Here is a 24,301-nt window from a genome sequence, read left to right as displayed (position 1 = left end):
AAAAATAGAAAACTACCAGAAGGGTGTGGAACTTAAAATATTTCAAGTGAGCAGTGTCATGAAAATCATAAAGGTAGCAGAGCTTTGACTTTCACCAGGTGACTGATGCCAATTAAGTTGCCTTTTAAAACCATATCGGATATCTCTAATATTAGTAAACCAATAGAAATATAACCTTAATGTTTTTAATTCATTCCATCAAAATATTATGGCATTGCTGCAAATGATTGCTCTTCAGCTGCCTCATAGAATATAATTGATTTTTTGAAATTTGAATAATGTTTAATGGTAGGGCAGTGTATATTGTCTATTAAAAAAAAAATGCCAAGCCGTTGAAAATAAAATTGGGTTAACTGATGTAAAGTCAGTTCTCAGTTTTTTTTAGTGCGCAGTCACTCAGCAACAAATATATAACTAAAGCTGAGTATATACAGCCAAACTCTTCATAACTGATATATCAGTCAAAGAGTTCTAAAATTGATAAGACCACCCAGATTTTCATGTTCCCCCTTCCATTGGAAGAAAGAAAATGAAAATCTGCACAAAGTCAGAATATATGAGGTCTGTTCAATAAAGAATGATAATAATTTTTCACAAACAACCATACTGCTTGCTGTTTCTGGCTCAGCTGTAGAATTTAAGAACAAAACTAAGTTGCATTACATAGCAACTGCGCAGTTGACTCTTGTGCACAGTGTGACATTGGTGGTAGGTCAAGTTTATGCCTGTTCGCATTCACCTGCATAACAGTGGACCTGACATGCAAGGAATAGTATGCTACTCTCAAATTTTGTTTCAATCTCAAGAAAACATCACCTGAAGCATATGAAATGTTAAAAGATGCTTATGGTGAATCTATATGCTTTCATATAGCACAGCTCAGAGGTAGTTTAGAATGTTTAAAGATGGACATGATTCAATCACAGAAGTCAGTGGTCCTGGAGCTCTGACCACTATTGTGATCACAGAAACCATAAACACTGCTTCTTTAATCGTTAGAGAAGATCATTATATAACAGTAAGGCAACTGGCAGTAACGTTGATAATATCAGAAGGCAGCGCTTCATGATCATTTGCATATGAAATGGGTTTATGCACACTGGGTTCCAAGACTACTCACACCTGAGCAACAGCAAATTTGCATAGAGGTTTGTCAGGATCTGTAATGAATGGTTACTGAAGTTGGTGAGGTTCTACAGAAGAATAAGCAACAGAGCTCTGTTTGGAAGTCTACATCATCACCAACACTGAAAAAAAAGCAAAAGTTGTGGTTTCTGCAGGAAAGGCTAAGCTCATCTCTTTTTTTGACATTCAATAAATTGGTTTACTAGCATGTTATGCCATATCATATGACTATTACGGGACCTTACTACAAAACTGTACTGTGCACTTTGCGGGATTACATTCATTGCAGATTTTGTTATTTGTTTGTTACTTGGTTTTTAGGAGCATTAGCAACTAAGGCCATATTGCTCCGGAAATATGCGGTGGTCATTCCCTTGACCTTTCTGCATCCTCCTTATTTGATGGTGACGGGCTTGAACCCCGGTCTAATCAAGAAGCGTGTGCTACGCACTGCTGCTCCTCCTTCCCACCTGGCTACGGAGGCACCTCGTTGGAGATAACCACAACTGCATGCAGGTGGGTGGATGCTGCATCATGACAATGTGAGACTTCATATTGCTCATACTGTTGAGTACTTAGCCAGCATTAATGTCAGATGTGTTCCTCATCCACCCTACAGCCCTGACCCTGTGAATTTTTTTTCCAAAGTTAAAGAAGGATCTATGAGGATGTTTCCAGTCATCAAATGAAGTAGTAATTCTCAAATGCAAGTTATAAAAATGGCTTCCATCATGTTTTTGAAGACTGGTAGAAACATTGGAGTAAGTGCATTTCATCAAATGGGGACTACAGTAAACCCCCGCTATTCGCGGTTTCGCGTATTCGCGATCGCCGATTTAATATAAAATGAAACCTAAAAAAAATGTGAATTTTAAAGCGCCGTGAATATTTTCCACCATAAAAAACATGGGCGTGGCTAAAATTATCTTTCCCGGTTAAAACAGCGCTCAGTGAGTTCGGGAAGAGGGGTGACAAAATCGCGAGCGTGGATGTTTCTCGCTAATCCTTGTTCAGTATGTGTTATGCATTTGTCATGGAAGGTTTCGTCGTTTGCTTTTAATTTATATGTTTATAAATTGAATAAATTTATCAATTTATAAATTTATATGCTTACAAAAATGATAAATCTACCATTTTGCAGCGTAAAACAGACTTTTTCGAGTGTGTTAACGGAAGAAAGTGACTTTATTGTGGACAAGTTCTTTCTAACCCCTACATTTCTCTAAAAGAGAAATGTGAAAATATCAAAGGTGATGACATTAGCGAAAAAATTGAGTTATTAGACAAAATTTCTAATGGTGAAAGTGTCTCCTCAGTGGCAAAACATTATAAAATCAATGAGTCAACGGTATGATCAATCAAAAAATCGGAAGAAAAAATCCGCCGTAGTGTCCGTGAAAACACGCTAATTGCTTCAAAAATTTTCTCTGTAACTCGTGATGTTAAATTAGAAAAAATGGAAAAGGCTTTAAATCTGTGGATAGAAGACCGAACTCAAAATAAAATTCCGTTAAGTTCACTCATCATTCGTGAAAAGGCAAAACTCCTTTATCAACACTTTAGCGAAACTGGTGATAGCACTGGCGGGATAAGTTTTTTTGCTAGCAAAGGCGCTGCTGGTTTGAAAGATTTGTTTGAAATTTCTAATAAATATTACATTTAATATTAAATTGTTTCTTATTTTCATTTCGATGCCATATGCTTGCATTTCACTGTGTACTGTCTATGTACATAGTCATATTATGAAGGTACATATAATACATACATAGACAAAATTTTAGACTAGTTTTTCTTATATATTTCATACTTTGGAACGGAACCCCTTTATTACTATGGGAGCCATAACTCAGTATTCGCGTTTTCGGTCTTCGCGACATTTCTCAGGAACGTAACCCCCGCGAATAGCGGGGGTTTACTGTACTTTGAAAATGACCATCAAAATATGGATGATTAATAAAGGCATGTTGTAAAAAAAAAAGAAACAAATTATGATCATTCTTTATTGAACAGCCCTCGTAGTATATATTTGGTCTTATTTTCCAGTGGGTAAATTTCTTAGTGAGTTTTGTAATTGCTTCATTATAAAACTTTATCCGAAAGAGTCATCAAAAAGGGTGATCATTTACTCAATCTTTTATGGGTGCCTCCGTAGCCAGGTGGGAAGGAGCAGCAGTGCGTAGCACATGCTTCTTGATTAGACTGGGGTTCGAGCCCTTCACCACCAAATACGGAGAATGCGGAAAGGTTAGGGAATGACCACCGCATATTCCCGGAGCAATATGGCCTTAGTTGCTAATGCTCCTAAAAACCAAATAACAAACAAACATAACAAACAATCTTTTATGACAAATTAAATATGCTAATTTAACAACACTTTTTTTATTCCAGTTAATATAATTAAAACTGATTGCAGAAAACTTTTCTGAATATATCCTTACATCATTTTACCATGTACTGATATAAGGTATTTAATAGGCCATAATTGCTCCGGGATATGCGGTGGTCATTCCGTGAAGCCTTTCCGCATCCTCCGTATTTGGTGGTGACGGGCTCGAACTTAGACCGGGGTTCGAGCCCGTCACCACCAAATACGGAGGATGCGGAAAGGTCAGGGAATGACCACCGCATATCCCGGAGCAATATGGCCTTAGTTGCTAATGCTCCCAAAAAAAATAAAAATAAAAATAACCAAATAACCTCTTCTATTAGAATAGAAGAAATGAATAATGCTTATGCATTAAATTGTTTTTTCACACTTTATAAAATATGCAGTCAGCATATGAGGTGTGACAATGAAGTTCCTGCACTGGTGCTGTTATGGACACGTTTGATGAGTTTGAAAATAAACCGAATTGGTACGTTGTAGTTCAAACTTCCTCCAACAGGTGGTGGTGCAGAGATTTTCCAGTACACTGACAAGTTGCAAGTAATAACCAGTTTTGTTAGTAGCATTAACATTCTGTGTCACGATTTTGCAATGGAGCAATAAACAAATATCAAATTTTGCTTTTAACTGGGAAAATCTGCAATGGAAACATGAAATGTTAAAAATTGTTTATGGTGATGAAACTGTTTAAAATTGTTTAAGTTGTATTAGTGTGTTTGAATGGTATTATAGGCAGTTCAAAGACAAATATGAGTATGTTTGCAGTGACCCAAGAAGTGAGCGTCTGTCAACTTCTGGAAATGAGGACAGAGTTGTAAAAGTTTGGGAAATTAAATTGTGGTAAAAGATCATTGTTTGACCTGCAGAATGATGGCTGATGAGTTAGCATTAGCAGTGGCAAACGATGCAAGAAAGCAAGCTTATACAGCATCAGCCAAAAAAAAAAAAAAGCACAACACCTCCCATTTCACTTGTTCATTCCCTCCAGTGACAGTTGGATATGAATAAGGAGATGACGTGTATGAAAATTTAGGGAAAAGGAAGGTTTGTGCAAAATTTTTGCCATGCAGCCTCACATATGAGCAACAGCAACAAAGAGTGTCATCATGTGAAGACTTCATCCAAACTTGTCAAGACAACCCTAATTCCCCAGCTGCTGTCACTGGAGATGAGTGTTTCAGTACAACCCAGGAACAAAGCATCAGATCCTGCAGTGGACTTCAAAATCATCAACAAGACCCAAAAAGTTTTGTTTACAGAAGGTCCAGGATCAAGACAATGCTGATCGTGTTTTTCAACAAACGGTGTGTTTCACAAGGAATTTGTGAATCACACCGTTTGCTGTGAAACAATTGAAGTTGTGAATCATACTATTTGTTCGAAGTGCTGCATTCTGTGTATACAGGTGCTTCAAAGACTATTGAAGGACATTTCTCGAGTGAGGCCACAATTTGGAGGAATGACAGCTGGTTCTTGTTGCACGACAATGCCCCCATCCATTCCACACTTGTTGTGAAGACATTTCTGATGAAACATGGCATTGTACAGATCAACCATTCACTGTACTATCCCAATATAGCACCAGCAGACTTCTTTCTCTTTCCCAAGGTGAAAACTTCTCTCAAAGGAAAGATATTGTGGGATGTTCAGAAGAACACAAAGAAAAATGCAACTGTCCAACTGAACATCATCTCTTTGGAAGCCTTTGCTGACTCTTTTCAGCAACTTAGAATAGCATAATAAGTGCATTGAATCAGGTGATAATTACTTTGAATAAAAATAAAACCATTTTTATGTTCTTTTTATTACACCAGTCCGGGAACTTTTTTTGTCAAAACTCATACATACCATCTTAAAGAGACCAGTTTTACCTAGATGTCATCTTCATTGAAAGTTTAGATTTCTTGAGAACTCAGCTGAACATCCTTATCACTGATGCAAGGAAGGGAGGAAATTGATCTGATACTAATTATTTTTTTCTGTATTTAAAGCTGCCAGATGTTTTATAATTGTACAAAAAAGATATATTAAAAGATGTCCAAATATACTCCTCAGTAGCTGCAGTGTTAAATTATATTTAAGACAGTTTGTGGTATGAAGGAGAGTTAAATAATGGCATTACTTTTTTGTTTGTTACATCTTTCATCATTATTATTAAAAAAAATTGTTTATTGTTGTAATAGGTTTTACTGATTTCATGCACCCTTACAAGGAACACTTGTTCTCCATGACAATATAGTGGTTTTGCCACATGCTATTCATTTGGAGAGGACTTTGTTTGAATCCCAATGTAGACTGGAAATGCTTAAAGATCTGTCCATTCAAAGTATTAGTTGTTTTCAGGTGGAGAGAGTAGGTTTCTCTCCATTTCCCTCCCCTCAGCCTACAAAACATATAAATCTTCCCATGGGCACACACTTTTATACAGCCATAATATATTGGTTCAATATGTCATACAATGCTGATGTGCTGTAAAAACCACCACCAACAACAGAAATACCTGAAAGTAGCATTTCCATTTCATCACTCATATCCACGTTTCACTGGAGTAAGTAACAATGCAAACAGGTTCAAATCTGTGATAGTGAAGATATTAAATGAGAAGATACAAGGGAACAAGCTCACAAACTGCTATAATTATACATAAATAAGAGTAAAATTAAAAATACTACATTTTATACTGCAACTTATTGTACACTGTCCTATATCAAGTGAAAAGACCATGAAAAAGTATTAAATTGGATATATAATAGGAGTCCATAGGTAAGGAAATCCTTTTTGAATAATTGCTGATGTAAATTTGTATAAGTTATTTGAAAACTAATTTATCTTTTTTTATCATTTCAGAATAATTTGGAACATAGAAAAAGTTCCATGAGACTTACAATGAAGAAGAGGATTGAAATTGCAAAGTGGCATGAAAAATATGAAACTGCTGCAGAAGTTGCAGGCCAGTTCAAAAAGGTTTTGGATCATAAAGCAAATTGTGAAGACGTTTGATGAAGTGGGAATAGCACGATATGCCAAAACCTGATAGACCTTGTATCTCAAAGACATCTGTAAATTTGGAAATTGTAAGAGGGGATATCGAAAGAAGTCTGAAAAAATCTCAAAGAAAGTAAAGTTTAAAATTTAAAATACCTAAAACAAGCTTAAATAGAATCATAAAGGAATTTAAATATGAGATTTTTCATCCCGTGTTGCTACAAAGTCTCAATGAGGTTGACCCAAATAGAAGATTGGAATTTTCAAAATGGTTTTTGGCCATGAGTTTTACAAACCCAGATATTGTTGACAATGTTTAGTGGACTGATTAAGCCACATGTAAACAAAGTAGAACTGTTAATCACCAAAATTGATTATGCTCTTAAGAGTCCCCATTTATTCTTTTACAAGAATTTAAATGCTCCTTGTTTTGATCTTTGCTGGAATTTGGACAGGAGGTATTTTTCAACTTTTTTTTTTTTTTTCGAGGTAATTGTGACAGGAAAAAGGATTCCATTAATGCAGTAAAAATCAGTTTTCAGCATTGCTTTTTCAATCAGGATGGTGCACCAGCTCGCTATGCAAAAATTGTCAGTGAATTCTTAGATAAAAACTTCCGAAGCCAATGGATCAGAAGACCAGGGTTCCACTGAATGATCCCCATGATCCCTGATTTTATGCCGTGTGATTACTTTTTTTGGGGGATTCTTAAAGGATAAAGTATTTAGCAATAAGCACAGGACTCTGCTGGAGTTTCAGCAATCAATAGTTAGAACATTTTTGAGAACTGTGCCTTGCTGTCTTTGCTCTCTTCCTAAAAGACAACAGTTTTGTAAAGATCAAAATGTAGTGGCCATGTTGAACAAATATTTTAAAAAATATTTTTTTTTTTTTAAGTTTATGCATGCCCTTTCTATTGTGCTAGCATTAATTAAAATATATATTTAAAATAGTGTTGTTATTTATAGTCAAACATATTATGGGTAACCCTGTATAATAAAATAATATAAATTATTGCCCCTGCCAAAATGTACTGTACCCATTTGAAGAGCCAATGGCAAAAGTTTCACATAATCACTTCACTGAAAGCACTGTCAAGTCTCTTTAGCAATGCAAAAGTTTAGCAATGGCAAAAGTTTCACATAATCACTTCACTGAAAGCACTGTCAAGTCTCTTTAGCAATGCAACCTTTTCCACAGTAGATATGAATTGTATTTGCATTTTAACCTACCACAATTTTCTGAACTGTCAAATGCAGACTAAATGTATGGGCACTCTCCACACTATGAACATCCATTTACACAGTACAAACATAAGAGTTTGTGATCATTAATTATCAGTGAGCACTAACCTTGTTCATGAATAGGACTAGATCATCCTGTGCAATGGAAAGCACCAAAATTAAATTCAATCTGATGTTTTATCATACCTGATCCAACATCAGATTGAATCTCAAAGCTTTGCAGAACTCCAGGTCAGTCAAATGTTGATTTTGGTATCTATTGCTGTTACTCCTCTGATCACCTATACTAGTTTCTGAAATACCCCTTACAAAAAAAATTGATATCTTTATCAGTTCTTAAGTAGCAGCTGTCTTATTTAAAAATTTTGACAGCAATCCTATTGGCATCAAGATTTTAAGAGTGTGCAACACATAATAAAATTACAGAATATTAATAAAATATTTTAATTCATTATGCATAAATGTAATTCAAAATGTACGTGTATAAATATGAGGACAGAGCTCAGTAAAGAATGATCAAAAATTATAAAAAATTAAAATAAAAATCTTTCATACATTTTTACTTTATTGGCATGGGTTGTTGTTTGTTATTTGGTTTTTAGGAGCATTAGCAACTAAGGCCATATTGCTCCGGGATATGCGGTGGTCATTCCCTGACACTTCCGCATCCTCCATATTTGGTGGTGACGGGCTCGAACCCCAGTCTAATCAAGAAGCATGTGCTATGCACTGCTGCTCCTTCCCACCTGGCTACGGAGATGCCATTAGCATGGGGAACTGTTTTTTAGCTAAGCATGCACAAATGCATAGTAAATGCATACCCATCTGGGAATGCCCAAATCTAACAGCAGTTCACATACCTACGGTCATCTTCACTTGCATTATTATGGCTGATATGTGAAGATCTGTACAGTGCTCATAAATTTTGCTACCATTTAAAAAAAATAAAAAAGCTGCATAGAACCTTGCCCCATATTACAGGAAGCCTATAGAGAATCTGTACTTCTTTATAGCACAGCTTAATGAACTCATAAATAATTAAAGCATGGAGCCAAATCAGTAATAATGGTTACTTCTACAGTAACCAATTAAAAATATCATGGCTGTTACTATATGGTACATGAAGATCATATAACTAAGGAACCTTGCTGATGTCACAAGTACACCTTTGTGTACTGTGATCATTATTCGTGATCATTTTAAAACTTCCCATGCCTAAAAAACTAAAAATATACGAATCTCCATCCATTAGTTAAAAAAGCAAAGGCTTGTAATTGGTTTTGGAACTATTTGGTTCCCATCAGACAAAAGGTAGCCTTGTGTTGATCGGAATAATGGATTCACTTACTGGATGATGTTATTCAATTAAAAACAATATTAATAAACACAGTCATTTCTAAAGAGCTTAAGCCCAAGCTCTGTCACAGGAGAGACACCATAAGTCCCAGTTGGTATTGATAGAAAAATATAATGCAGTGTAGTGTTATTTTCTAAAACTTAATACCTGTGTTGAAGTAGTATACTCTGCTTCTTTACTAATATAATACTAATAATGATTTTTTTTTTCTGAGGCTCAGAATTTCATATGGTTTAGAAAACAGTTCCGCTCCTTCAGTGTTCTTCTGCTTAAAAAAAATTCAGATTGGGCACTCCCTTCAAAAATTTCTTCAGTACACTTCACCATAGTTGGGAAAAAACATTTAATATATTAAAGCAAATGTATCTTGTCTTAGATTAAATGATATTTTAATTCTCAGATTCACAGTTGTTTTATGTTTTCCACATTCAAAGTTGGTTTCTCTCTTCCAGATTCAAGGAAGTTGTTTCATACCATCCAGAACATTCTTCCCCCACCCCCAACCTGGGAAATCTTGTTGCTCCTTGCATTTCATCACTTTGTGTGAATCAGCTCTGCTCATATCTTCTTGCTGTGATTGTTACAGTTTTGCTGAAATTGTTTTGTATATGGTTTTGTTTATCTTTCTGTACATAGACAAACAAACCATACATCACATTTTATAAAAGTATGCTAAATAAAACAAAGCCTTTAAAGTTTTACATATTAAGAAATAAAATATCCATATTTTAACTATTTTTTTTTTTCATCTAATAAGGTGGAAAAATTTTTTCCACCTTAGATGAAAAAATATTTAAATGTAACATTTTTTGTTCTAGCCTAGAAGTTGATGCCAATTCTGGATGTCTACGACAACTAGTTCATAAATGTTATAAACTTAAAAAGTTGTTTCTTACTGCTATCAGGTAATATCACTAACCTAAAGATATTAATAGAATTTCAGTTAGTAACTTCCATCAGTTGTTTTAAGTTATAAAATCACTTATATATGGCCAGTTATTTGTTACTGTTTTTTTTTTTTTTCTATTTAAAATTATTATTAGTTCATTTCATTTGAATACTAGTATAATAAACAATAGTGCCAATTAAAATTTTTTAAATAATAAATAAATGTTAAAGCACTCACTGTATTTTCCTGAATTATCGTTATTGCTGCTAAGTATGGTATGGGGCTTAGAGGGGAACAGGTATCCTGTGTGTTATCAGACACTCCGTCTAAAACACTGATGGATCCAATATCTCTCTATTACAGAAGATTTAGGAGAAGTCCGGTTGGCCTGCCTCCCTAAAATCCACTCATGCACACCTTCTCGATGGTAAGCCCTGTTACGTCACTTAGGTGGCAACGAACATGTAGAGTGGTTCTCTTCAAGAAGCCTGGTCAGCGTGAAGAGGAAAAGACCAAACCCTCCAGAATATGACAGCACGACAAAAGAAATGGCCCTCAGTCCCCAGCAGCTTTCACTCTCCCTCTTACCGCAGCGAGAGGATCAGAGTGGAAGCAGAGGGTGCTAAGAATCTCTGGGTACGACCAGGCTACCATGCACGGAAACTGAACTTGGCCTGTTATAATGTAAGATCACTCATCGGTGAAGACAGGATATTAGAGCTGGAAAAGGAATTAGAAAATGTGAATTGGAATATCATCGGTTTGGCTGAAACAAGAAGAAGAAATGAATCACTTATAAGTTTATCTGCTGTACACCAATGGAAACAGTGAAAGGAGTGAAGGTGGAGTTGGGTTTCTGGTCCATAAAGATTTTAAAAACAACATTTTGGAATTCAAAAGTACATCACCAAGGGTGTCAAGACTAATACTCAAGATTTCTAAGAGGTACAAGCTAAAGATTATAATGATTTATGCACCAACATCGAGCCATGATGATGAAGAGGTTGAAGAAATGTACACCGAAATTGAGTCTTCTAGATGAGCAGAAAATCCACTACACTATTATTATGGGGGACTTCAATGCTAAGGTTGGAAAAAGACAAAACAGCGCAGAAAGAGGAACTATAGGAAATTTTAGAATTGGTGAAAGAAATAAAAAGAGGTGAAAGACTTGTGGAATTTGCAGAATCTCAAGGACTGTCAGTAATGAACACTTTTTTCAAGAAAAGGGTGAACAGAAAGTGGACATGGAAGAGTCCAAATGGATTAACAACTAATGAAATCGACTTCATCCTCACTAACAGAAGATATATTGTGAATGATGTTACCATCCTGAATAAGGTAAATGTTGGAAGTGATCACAAAACGGTAAGATGTACACTTAATATAGATGTAGGAAAGGAAAGGAAAAAAACTGACTCGAGTAAATAATACAAAGGTCTTTGAAATAACAGAGGAGGAGAAAAAGCAGTATGTACTGGAACTTAAGAACACGTTTGAGCTTCTGCAGCCTGCTCAGGACCAAGATATCGACAAGGAATACTACAACTTTCTGAAAGTGATAAAGGCCAAGAAACCTATAGGGAAAAAGAAATCCAAAGAAGAAAAAATTGGTCAAGAAACACTTGTCGTGATGAACCGAAGACAGCAAATGAAGAGCAAGAAAAGCACTGACAGGGAGAAAATTGAGTATACTGAGTTATGCAAAGCCATTAGAAAGAGACTGAGAGAGGACATAAGAACATTTAACACAAGAAAAAGTAGAACAAACATTAAGGGAAAACAAAGGATTTAAATCAGCAGCCATGAGCAGTAATACAGAAAGACAAATGATACTGAAACTGAAGAATAGCGATGGTGTACTTATAAACAGCAGAGAAGGCATACTTTAAATAGCAGAAGACTACTATAGAGAATTATACAAGGAGCGAGGGAATGATGCCAGCAGTAGGGAAGATGGATTGCAAAGTAGCAACACATACGACATACCGGATATTCTTCCTGATGAGGTAGAACATGCATTGAAGAAAATGAAGAATCAGAAAGCCCCGGGGGAAGATGAAGTTACTGTAGAGTTGTTAAAATTGGGAGGAAGAGACATAACACAAAAACTGGCAAGGCTCTTCACAAAGTGCACTAGAAAAGGTGTGACGCCTAAGCAGTGGAATAATGCAATCATAGTTTTGCTGCATAAGAAAGGAGATAAATAAGAAATTGGAAATTATAAAGCTGGCTTTAGGACAGGATTCTCAACTATGGATCACCTTCATGTGGTATCACAGCTAATGGAGAAAGCAAATGATTATAAAACACCATTAGGCCTGGCATTTGTGGATTATGAAAAGGCATTTGACTCCATACAGCATAAGGCAATGTTTCGGTCACTGGAAAGACAAGGCATAGATACCCCATATATTATGATTTTGAAGAAAATACATGAGAGTGCTACCTCCTTTATTAGACTAGACAAAGACAGTAGGAAATTTAAAATCGAGAAAGGAGTTCGACAATAAGACACAATATCTCCGAAGCTGTTTACTGCTGCCCTTGAGGAAGCTTTCAGAAGATTAGACTGGTCGCAGAAAGGAGTCAATGTGAACGGAGAGTACCTAAACCATTTACAATTTGCAGATGACATTGTGGAAGAAGAATTAGAGGAAATTCTTCTTACTCGGAAGAAGAATTTCCTCTAATTCTTCTCCATGCAAAATCTTAATCAGTTATGCACAGTTAGTAAGGATTTTGGACTAAAGATGAATATGGCTAAAACAAAAGTAATGATGAACAAGTATGCCACAGAAAGGGAAATAATGATTGAAGGAGCAGTAATTGAAAAGGTGGAGTCATATACTTATCTGGGACAAGTTATTAGCTGTAATAATGATAAATGGCTGGAAGTCAAGAGAAAAATAAATTTTGGATGGATAGCATTCAGGAAATATAGTCACATACTGAAGAGCAATATCCCAGTTTGTCTGAAACATAAAATAATTAACCAATGTATACTCCCCACCATGACTTATGGAAGTGAAACTTGGGCACTCACCAAAAGAATTAAAGAGAAGCTGAGAACTACACAGCGAAGAATGGAACAAATTATATTGGGAATCAGACTGTTAGATAAGAAGAGAAACACATGGATTAGGCAGCAAACTCAAGTAAAGGACATTCTTATCAAAACTAAAGAACTAAAATGGTCTTCGGCAAGACACATAGCTCGAAGACATGATGACAGATGGACTAAGAAAATAACAGAATGGTACCCAAGAGGAGCTAGAAGAAAACCTGGAAGACAAAGGCGGAGATGGATAGATGAAATTCACGAGTTTTTGGTTAGTAAATGGATGGCCAGTGCTCAAAACAGAAGGAACTGGAAAGTTGCTGGAGAGGCCTTCATCCTGCAGTGGATTGAAAATGGCTGATGATGATGATGGTACAAATACTAGGAACAATAATACTCATCATCACAGCGACATGGCCAGGAGTTAAATCTTTCCCTGTGTGACATTCTTTTTAAAGTTGCCAAAACTAAAAACTTCTTGAAATTATCTATTTTGGTCCTTGAGGTTGTCACAGACATTCTCTCAGATATGCCAGACAAGCTGTACTTGCTACCTGGGAGTCTAAAACGCTGATGGAACCGATATTCAGGTGACACTCAAGTCAAGTGGACCTAATTTCGGCGAAGTGCGGACAGACAAATCCTCTGCTTGCACCTTCACGATGGTGGGACTGTTAGTAATCCTGGGTATAACCTCCATGCACAAGTACATGGTGGGTGACCACCCAGGTGTGAACCAACGTAAGCAGGGGTCGAGGTGTAGTGCCCACACCATATGGAGGAATGCCGCCCCTCTATGTTACCAGGCAGTACTAAGTGGTAGATGACTCTCATCAACCAGTGCAATACCACCACTTTGCTTATTGGAGGCTTGAAGTGGTGGAACACATGTTTAGTCTCTAGAGCTAAGTTCCAGTCAACCCTTTCCCATTTCTTCCATCATGCAGTATGATTGATGACTTTTGAGGTTATGACGAACATCGTGGCGAGATCCAATATTCCTTACATTTCGAGGGTACAGCTCTAAAACGGTGTTCACAGGCTGGCCGCTAATTATTACACTGGACCGAACCTATTGGTAACTCTCTAGGAGGCTTCCGGATCAGCTAGTGTATAATCTTGCTACCTCTACTCTGCCAGATAGTGACTGGAGGGAGTCCGAGTAGTGTGTATGCAGAGAGCATTGTCGAGGCCACGTTATGTCAAGGATCTGGGTAAATTCCTACCGTGTTTTTGCCATATCCAAAAATTTCATTACTTCACCACCAACTTTTTCTTACTATTGAATACACCATGAATTGTCAAACTAATAGAGCAAGCTTATCTGCGAAAAGATCTAAACCTCCCAAGCACTTCCTAATTCATTTCACAAATATACGTGGTCCCAATTCTAATCTCAATGATATCCATTTCCACTTGCAGTCTGCCAAACCCCATGTACTTTTTCTGACAGAATCTCAGTTATCGGTTGATTCAACTACTGCTCATCTCAGATGCCCAAATTATTCGCTGTATGATTCCTTTCACCTCAAAGGTGGTACTTGTGCATATGTCCATTCTGATATTCCCTGTCAAAGACTTGGTAATTTGGAATCTCCTCTCTTTGATCTTCTCTGGCTTAAAATCTCTCTACCTCATTGTGTCAAATTCATCTGTTGTCTCTACCATTCTCCCAACTCCACTAATCACTTGGAGCTCTTTGACTTCCTCTCTTTGCAACTTGACTTTCTCCAGTCAAACTTTCCTAACAGTGAGGTAATTTTCCTTGGTGATTTTAATGTTCACAACTCCAGCTGGCCTCCGTTTTCTAGTCACACGGACCCAGCTGGTCGAGATGAGGCTTTTGCAATTACTAATGACCTTGCACAGATTGTTCATTTACATACAAGAATACTGGACAGTCCTAATCATACAGCCAATACGCTTGATCTTTTTCTCACAAACAACCCTTCCAAGTACACGGTCGAAGCGAGAGGTCCTTTAGGCACTTCACATCACAACTTGGTGATTGTCTCTTCTCCAATGGGAACTTTATCTCATGGCTATTCCCAACCTCGTGTTGTTTGGCATTACAAGAATGCAAAATGGAATGACCTGCGAGACTTCTTTTCTTCTTTTCCTTGGTCGGATTACTATTTCAAAACTTCTGATGTCAATGTTTGCTCAGATCGTGTCAGTGAAATTATTCTTGCAGGAATGGAATCCTTTATCCCACACTCCACTTTAAAATCTCGTCCTTTAAATAAACCTTGGTTTTCCAATAAATGTGCTAAGGCTGTTCAAGAGAAGAATGTTGCATATCGTAATTGGCTTGTTTCTAATTCTTCAGTTTCATTTTCTGCCTACACCAAAGCTCACAACAATTGTAAAGCAGTTATTAATCAGTCCAAACTAGAGTTTGAACAGGCTAAGAGTAGAAAACTTGCTTCTTGCCCTAATGGTAGCCGAGCATTCTGGTCTCTTGCCAAAGCTATTGGCCGCAACTTTTTGCCAATCTCTGCTCCCATCTCTGTCCAAACCAGATGGTTCTGTTGTCACTTCAGCCAAGGCTAAAGCTGACCTGCTAGCATCCCATTTTTCTTCCAACTCATGTATTAATGATCTTGGTAAAACACCTCCCACCATTCCCAACATGCTCCATTCAATGCCTCCTGTGGTCTTCCGTCAAAAGGATGTCAGAAGGACTTTGACGAATCTTGATGCTAAGAAAGCTCCAGGTCCCGATGGTATTTCTCCACTTGTTCTCAAAACCTGTGCTCCTGAATTTACTCCTATTCTTTGCTGCCTTTTTTCACTTTCTTATTCCAAAGGTGTTTTTCCTTCTCCTTGCAAATTTGCTCATATCCAGCCAGTTCGTAAAAAGGGTGACAAATCCCTCCCATCCAATTATTGTCCCATTGCAATTACTTCAACTCTTTCTAAAGTAATGGAGAAATCAATTAACCGCCATCTCTTAAACTACCTAGAAACCTTCCGTGTGATCGATAATCGCCAGTATGGATTCCGTCAGTGTCGATCCACTGGTGATATTCTGGCTGATGTTATCCATTTATGGACTAATTCAATGGAAAGGTTCGGTGAAACACAAGTAGTTGCTCTTGACATCTCAAAGGCTTTCGATCGTGTTTGGCATAAAGGTCTTCTAAACAAGCTTCCCTCTTATGGTTTGCCAACTGTTTTTAGTAATTGGTTATCCAGTTTTCTCTCTGATCACTCACTGAGGGTGATGGTAGATGGCTCTCTGTCTTCTAAATTCTCCACTAATGCCGGTGTCTCCCAAGGTTCAGTTCTTTCTCCCACTCTTTTCCTTTTGTGTATTAATGACCTTCTTCTTCCATTGACTGGAAATCCTATCCATAGTTTTGCCAATGATAGCACATTGCATTCCAGTTTCCATTTTGAGAAACATTGTCCTGCTCAATCAGCTTCAACTTCTCGAAAATCTGCTACCAATTCCTTAAATGCCAATCTTCAGGTAATTCTCCAGTACGGCAAAGACAAGTTAGTTGATTTCAACCCTTCTAAAACTCAGTCTTGTCTTATATGTTGCAAAAAGGATTCTTCTGCTCCTATGCTTATCTTTAGTGACACTCCGATTTCTAGGCAAAATGATATATCTCTTTTGGGGATTACCCTGACTTCTAATCTCTCTTGGCACAAGCACATTACAAATATTGCTTCCTCTGCATCTAAAAAACTTGGTTTTCTCTTTCGCTCTCAGCGTTACTTTTCTTCCAAACAGCTGCTCCCTCTGTATAAATCGCAAATCTGCCCAGCCATGGAATATTGTTCCCATATCTGGGGTGGTGCCCACCAAACCTCTCTCAGGTTTCCCGATTCCATTCAGAAGAGAGTAGTTAGGTTAATTAATGATTCATCTCTAACAGAGTCTCTCCTCTTGCTGTCTCATAGACGTACTGTTTCTGCTGCATACCTCTTCTACAGATACTTCCATGGGCACTGTTCTTCTGAATTGGCTTCTATAATTCCCGCTCCCTCTTTCAAAACAGTCTGAACACGTGCCGCCACCAGCCAACATCCATTTACTGTCCAACGTCAAACTCACAGAACCAACTTTTCATCTTCCTCGTTTATTCATTCAACTGCCGTTTTCTGGAACAACCTTCCTTCATACGTATTTCCTGAAAATTACAGTCTACAGAAGTTCAAGTCCAATGTCAAAAAATATCTTCTTTCGTCTTCTCAACCTCCAACCCAAGCACGGTACTAAGTACTATAGGTTCTAATACCTCTCGTATTTGGGGTTTTCATAAAAAAAAATTAAAAAATTTAAATCAGTTGAAAAGATATTTTGAACAGTATTGAAATAACTTTCAGAAAATGATTTACAGACATGATAGAGACATGGGGATGTGGTATGCAAAGCCATAAAGAGTACTTTGAAGAAGACCACACTACTAAAGTTTAGTGATCATTTTATTTAATATTTAATTATTTTATTTTATATTTTTACAAAATTAATCTGGTTATATTTTTGCCTGATTTTATATAGTATTATTCCAAATTTACAAAGATTCTGCTACAACTAAAGCTTATAAAGACATTATTAAAACACATCTACATTTCAACCTACCAGTGTAGCATTTGTCTCTGACAATTATTTTCACTAATTTCATTTAACATAATGAAGATTAGATGCTATTTCAGATGTCTCAACTCATTGTGAGACCTTTGGAGTGAAGCAGTATCGCTGAATATGAAGTATCCGTTATTTTAACCATTGTTCTATATTAGTCATTTTCATCAAATAAGGATATACAGGGTGTCTTAAAAATACACGGCATAACTTCAAGAATGAGTTCCTCATATGTAGACAATAAAAATATTTTATATCAACATAGTTCCAGAAATGCTTGGTTTCTGAGTTATTAACCGGAATGTCTTATCTCCCACTGGTGATTTCCTTCATCACAAGGTACTGACAAAATCTGGTAGTTTTTCCATTCCGACCATGTACTCAAATCAGGAGCAAGCGGATGTGCACTTTATGTACAGTTTGGCCGATGGCAATGCTCTGAAGGCTTGTTGTTTGTACTACGAAAGGTTCCCAGAACGAGATGTCCAGACAGGAAAGCATTTGAAGGTATCCATCGCCGCCTTTGTGAACATGGTACCTTTACACCTCGTGCTGCCGACAGAGGATGACCAAGATCTATGACTCCTGAAGTAGAGCGGTGGACCAACTGCCTGGCCTCCACGTTCATCTGATTTAAACCCACTAGATTTCTTCTTGTGGGGCCATTTAAAGTCATTGGTGTATTCGACTCCGGTAGCTGATGTGAAAACTCTCCGCAATCGAATTGTGGCAGGTTATGAGACAATACAAAACATGCCAGGAATTTGGCATCGTCTTCGCGAGTGCATGAGACGTCGAGGTAAGGCCTGTATTCAGGCAGAAGGTAGACATTTCGAACAATTACTATGAGGTGACATGAACAGTTAAGTATCATAAACAGGCTTTCAAAACTCAGAATTTCCAGAACTATGTTGATATAAAATATTTTTATTGTCTACATATGAGGAACTCATTCCTGAAGTTATGCCGTGTATTTTTGAGACACCCTGTATAATGTGGTACCAAATAACCATCCGCTATCTTCATGATTTTGTCATCTTAGCATTAGGAAAGCAGTTGGAACATTAAAGAAAGATGAAAATTTTAAGCTGATACTGCTCAGATTTAAAGAAGACAGAGGTTGGAAAAAATGTAAAAAGGAAATGAGAGTTCAGTTTTCCAAACTGGCTTCATGTCAGACTTAAATTGTGAAGATTATACAAAGGGTAGAAGGGTGATTAAAGATAGGAATCATGACATACTACTGCAGTAAGGCAAGGATAAATTAGTAAGATGAGCTGAGAAGTAGCAATTGAGGAGTAACATTACTAAATGCAAGTTGCTACACTGGGGCAGCAGTAATCCCAGAATAATATACCAGTTAGGCGGTATCACAATCAAAGTAGTGGAAAATGAAAGAGACCTGGGAGTAATTGTGCACAGTCAGATATTGAAGTTCTCTGAGCAGTGCAGATAGGCTATTGTAACAAGTCATGGGGTTCTGTCAGTGATATACAGGAACTTTACTAGCAGAGACAAGGAGGTAATTATCCCATTGAATAAGTACTGCATACTAGTCTGAAAGCTTTGTTTTAAGAAAGATATGAATCTCTTGGAATGGCTGCAGAGAAGAGCAACCAGATCACAAAAGGAGTAGACACTGAAGTCTTTTGTTGTAAGAGTACTTATGACAAAAGACTGCAAATTGCAGTACTTGGGAACTAGGCACCTGCAAGGAGATGTGATTAAAGTGTTTAAGGCTTTAAATGCATTGAGTGAACTAAATGCTGATGTCATCTTTACTCTTTTTTGAATGAGACACATAAAGAGGATATAAATTTAAATTAGTATTAGTATTAATAATGACAGATGATACAAGAAAGCAAGCTTATAAAGCATCAGCCAAAAAAAAATAAACTTCCCACATGATCCATCCATCCCCTCCAATAATTTATATAGTTCTTCCTTGAATTTATTCAAACTACCCACTCCTGCAACAACAGGTGGAAGTTTGTTCTGCCAATCAACTACCCACTGACTGAAGGCAAACACACATCTATCCTTCCTTGATTCAAATTTATGCCTCTCATATATATAGTCTGAAGAAGAGGAAGAATTCCATCAGCATTGAGCTTACTCAATCCATTGAAGGCCTTAAACACCTCAATCAGACTCCTCACGGGTACCTTGTCTTCATATGCTGCAATTTGCAGAACTGAAACCTTTTTTGGTAAGACCACCCTTTTGTTTCTTTCACCAATCTTGTTGCCTTTCTCTGCACTCATTCCAGCAGATCTACATCCTTCCTAAATTGAGGCCTCCAGACCTATATGCAGTAGTCAAGATTCAGCCTAACCATTGCCTTGTACAATGGGATAATCACCTCCTTATCCCTGCTAGAAAAGTTCCTGTATATCATTGACAAAACATTATGAACTGTTCTGGCAGGCTGTCTGCACTACTCAGAGAACTTTGTCTGACCACACAATTACCCTCAGGTCTTTTTCATTTTTCACTGCACTGAATGTAGTACCACACAGTAGGTATGTTAATCTGGGATTACTGCTACCCATATGCAGTACCTTGCATTTGTCAATGTTAAACTTGAACTGCTATTTCTCAGCCCATCTACCTAAATGTTTTAGATCTTGTTGCAGTAGCTTACCTTGATTACTTCATTATCCACTCTGCCAACCTTTTTATCATCAGCAAACATAGACATTAAGCCTGATATACCTTCATCAAAAATGAAAAAATATGGTTGTAGAATAGATTTGCACATCTATCCTTTGATTGTTAGAACAAACTACCACCTGCTGTTGCAGAAGTGGGTATGTTGACTAAATTTGAGGAAGAATTAGACATGTTAATTTAATTATTAGAGGAAATGAGTTGATGAAGTGGGTAGTGGTTTTTTTTTTTCTTGGCTGATGCTATATAAGCTTTCTTCCTAGCATGGTTTGTCAGTACTAATAATAGTAAAAAAATTGCTTAGTTAAAGCTGAGTCATTTTTATTAATACCTTACAGCTTGTGCTGTTTTCTTTAAAATTTATAAAATATGTGTATTTTATGGTTTTATGGAAAGCTGATGGATTTCAGTCACATTTGTTATTATTTACAAATACAATTATTGTTATGTTTTTAAATATCACTCTTCCGAATTTTGAAATCTTTGTTTTTTTATTGATGTTTACTTCTAAGCTTTCATTAGGTATATATAAAACTAATGTTTTTATAAACAAAAATGCTGGTGACTAGAGCAACAAGCTTTATTTTCAAATATATAGAATATATACTTTGTTATCCTCTATTTTTAAGTTAGGAAAAAAAAAAAAAAAAGGGAAGTTTCCATTTTGTATTTAGTGCAAAGTGATATTAATACTGCATATGGAAGAAAATAGTAATATTTCACCATGTGAACTAAGTTTTCAGCATAAAGTGCAAATGTAAATAGCAAAAAAAAAAATTTTTTTTTTTTTTTTCTAGATGTGGAGACTTTTGGATGTTTAAACAAAGGCAGTTACTTTTTTTTTTGTCTTTTTAATTTAGAATATAATTACTGGTATGTTTATGTGCTGTTTATATTATATTTGTCTTTTAAAATCTTTTAATTTCGACATGTTTGTTTTTGTAAGTAGTATTAATTAATCATTAATCACAGATAGCTGGATAGACATAAAAATAAATTGTTACTTTTCTGACAAGCTATATACAGTTTAATCATTCTTTAAAGTGATTCTTTTTGAAATGCCTGATAATGCCATCTAATTTAAATAAAGCTTCAAATTTTATTTAAAGAAAAAAGTAGAATGCAAAATCATATTATTGTTTTACGGTTTATCACTAAAATGTTATTACTTGGAATTAGTACAGTTTATAGTAGTGGTTTTAATCACTGAAGAAATGTTTTAAAGTAAACTGAAGCATGCTGCTCATAAAAATATCCTTTAAGAATTTTGTTATTAAAAACTTAATTTCAGTGCTGTTTTCTTATTAAGGTTGTATATATATTTATAAAATTTTGATTGTGTTGGACATTAGGACAGTTTCTGATGCAGATCTTATAGCAGTAGCAACCCATTGTGAAGATCTAGAACAGCTAGAAATCATAGGAACTAGTGAAGTTACTAGTCATGGTGTTCTCCAGTAAGTATATTAGCATTAGCATTAGTAGAGGCATTTGATACAAGAAAGCAAGCTTATGCAGCATCAGCCAAAAAAAAAAAAAAAAAAAAAAACCACTTCCACTTCACCCCTCTGTTCGTTCAAAATACCTGTCCAGCTGAGCCTTAAACTTATTTAGGCTATCAACCTCCACCACAAGGGATGGAAGTCTGTTCCACCAACCAACCACCCGCTGGCTAAAGGCAAATTTCCGCACGTCTATCCTACATCTGTCTTTCCTCAATTTGAATTTATGCCCTCTCAGGTGATTTTTCTGAGCTAGAGGAAGAATCCCATCAGCATTGAGCATGCTTAAACCATTCAAGGCTTTATACACCTCTATCAGATCACCTCGCTGGTGCCTAGTCGCCAGACACTGTAATTTGCAAAACTTAAGCCTTTCTTCGTAAGAGCACCCCTTTGTTCCATTCACTAATCTTGTTGCCCTTCTCTGTACTCGTTCCAGCAGCTCTACATCCTTCTTGAAATGAGGCCTCCAGACCTGTATACAGTACTCTAGGTGTGGCCTGACCATTGCCTTATACAATGGAATAATCACCTCCTTATCCCTGCTGGAAAAATTCCTGTATATCATTGACAATACTCCATGAGCTACTCTTGCAGCCCGTCTGCACTGCTCAGAGAACTTCATATCTGCCTGCACAACCACCCCCAAGTCCCTTTCATTCTCTACCACTGTCAGTGTAGTACCACAGAGTTGATACGTTGCTCTGGGGTTGCTGTTTCCCATGTGTAGTACTTTACATTTGTCAATGTTAAACTTCATTTGCCACCTCTCAGCCCATCTGCTCAACCTTTCCAGATCCTGTTGCAGCAGCATAGTGTCAGTAGTGTCCTTGACAACCCTGCCAACCGTCTGCAAACTTGGACATTAAGCTTGATATACCATCATCAATATCATTTATAAATACAGAAAACAATAATGGACCCAACACTGAACCCTGAGGAACTCCACTAATAACATTAGTCCACGATGAGCAGTGTCCATTGATTACCACTCTCTGTCTTCTCCCCCTCAACCACCCCTTTATCCATAGCAGCAATTTGCCTCCAATGTCACACTGCTCCAATTTGTGTAGCAGTCTTCCATGTGCAACAGTATCAAAAGCCTTTCTAAGATCCAAGTATATAATATCAAAGTTATTCCCTGCATCCAGTTCTTTTGTGACTGCATCATAGTATCCAATCAAGTTGGTCAGGCAAGACTTTCCCTTAACAAAACCATGCTGTGTCTGAGCTATAACTGAAGTCTTGTCTAAATGATCCTGCAGTGCTTCTTTAACCAGTGCCTCCATTAATTTTCCTGGAACAGAAGTTAAGCTCACAGGTCTATAATTACTTGTGTCAGCCTTTGATCCTCCTTTGTGAATTGGGGTCACATTTGCACATTTCCAGTCTATGGGTACCTCCCCTGAGTCCAAAGAAGCTCTCATAATTATGGCTAAGGGTTTGCTTACTTCCTTTGCTGCCTCCTTTAATATAACTGGATAGATCCCATCCACCCCGGGTGCCTTTCTTGTGTTTATCTTCAACAGTTTCTCCTCCACTTTACTCCCAGTTATTTCAAGATTCTGTAGCTTACTGCTAGAGTTGAATACACCTCTGGCATTCCCCTTGCTGAATAACTCCTCATGTGTGAATGTCGATGCAAAATATTCATTTAGTTTGTTAGCTACCTGAGCAGTATCATCAACAGTTGACCCATCAATATCAAGTGGACCAATCTGATTCATCCCCTTCCTTCTAGAGTTTACATAAGTAAAGAACTCTTTGCTGTTTTTCTTTGCATCCCTTGCCAAGGATTTCTCGTAATCTGCCTTCGCCTGCCTAACCTCCTTTGTAACTTGGTTGCATATCAACTTGTATCTATCATAGCTTCTGTGTCATGTGTTAATTTGTAAGTATCCCATGCATTTTTCTTCTCTGCCATATGCCTCATTAGTTCATCTGACATCCATTTTGGCCTAAACCTTGAACAATATTTCTTAGTTGGGTATGTAAAGCCTAGTAGCTTCCAAGATAAGTTCTTTGAATGCTTCCCATTTTGATTTGCTGTTGGTAACATCATCAGTTGGTCCCACTGTATAGAATTTAAATACTGTCTCAGTCCATCGTAGTCGCCTTTACGGAAGCAATAACCCTTCCCTTTACCCCTAATGGTAGTTACCCTCTTTGAGTAAATCCACTTCAGCACACTGTGATCACTGCCACCTAGTGGTTCATTTATCTGCAGATTCTTAATGCATGAAGAATCACTGCTGATAATCAAGATCAAGAGTATTACTCCCTCTAGTTGCCTCCCGAACATGCTGATGTAGAAAACAATCATCCAATAAATCCACAAAAGCCCTGCTAGTGCGTGAGTAACCATCCCCTAAATTCAAGTCAATATCTGGGAATTAAAATCTCCATTATAAGACTCTCTGATTTACTGGCCACTCTATTTTCCTGTACAGTTCCTTATTATACTCATCAGAGTCATTAGGCCTAT

At 36.9% G+C, this 24,301-nt stretch overlaps 1 protein-coding gene across 1 annotated transcript in view; it reads left to right on the top strand.

Annotated features, from left to right (window-relative positions):
• Positions 1-24,301, top strand: part of Fbxl4 (F box and leucine-rich-repeat gene 4) — a 105,501-nt gene that overhangs the window by 70,363 nt on the left and 10,837 nt on the right. Inside the window, exons 13-14 of the mRNA XM_090370048.1 lie at positions 9,916-10,002; positions 21,667-21,771. Of these exons, the coding sequence (XP_090226174.1) occupies positions 9,916-10,002; positions 21,667-21,771 (192 nt within the window). The remainder of the gene's footprint in view (positions 1-9,915; positions 10,003-21,666; positions 21,772-24,301) is intronic.

Source organism: Mastigoproctus giganteus, chromosome 1 (assembly GCF_048544385.1).
Source record: "Mastigoproctus giganteus isolate SK-2022 chromosome 1, ASM4854438v1, whole genome shotgun sequence".
NCBI lineage: Eukaryota > Metazoa > Arthropoda > Arachnida > Uropygi > Thelyphonidae > Mastigoproctus > Mastigoproctus giganteus.
This window is presented reverse-complemented; position numbering and strand designations above follow the sequence as displayed.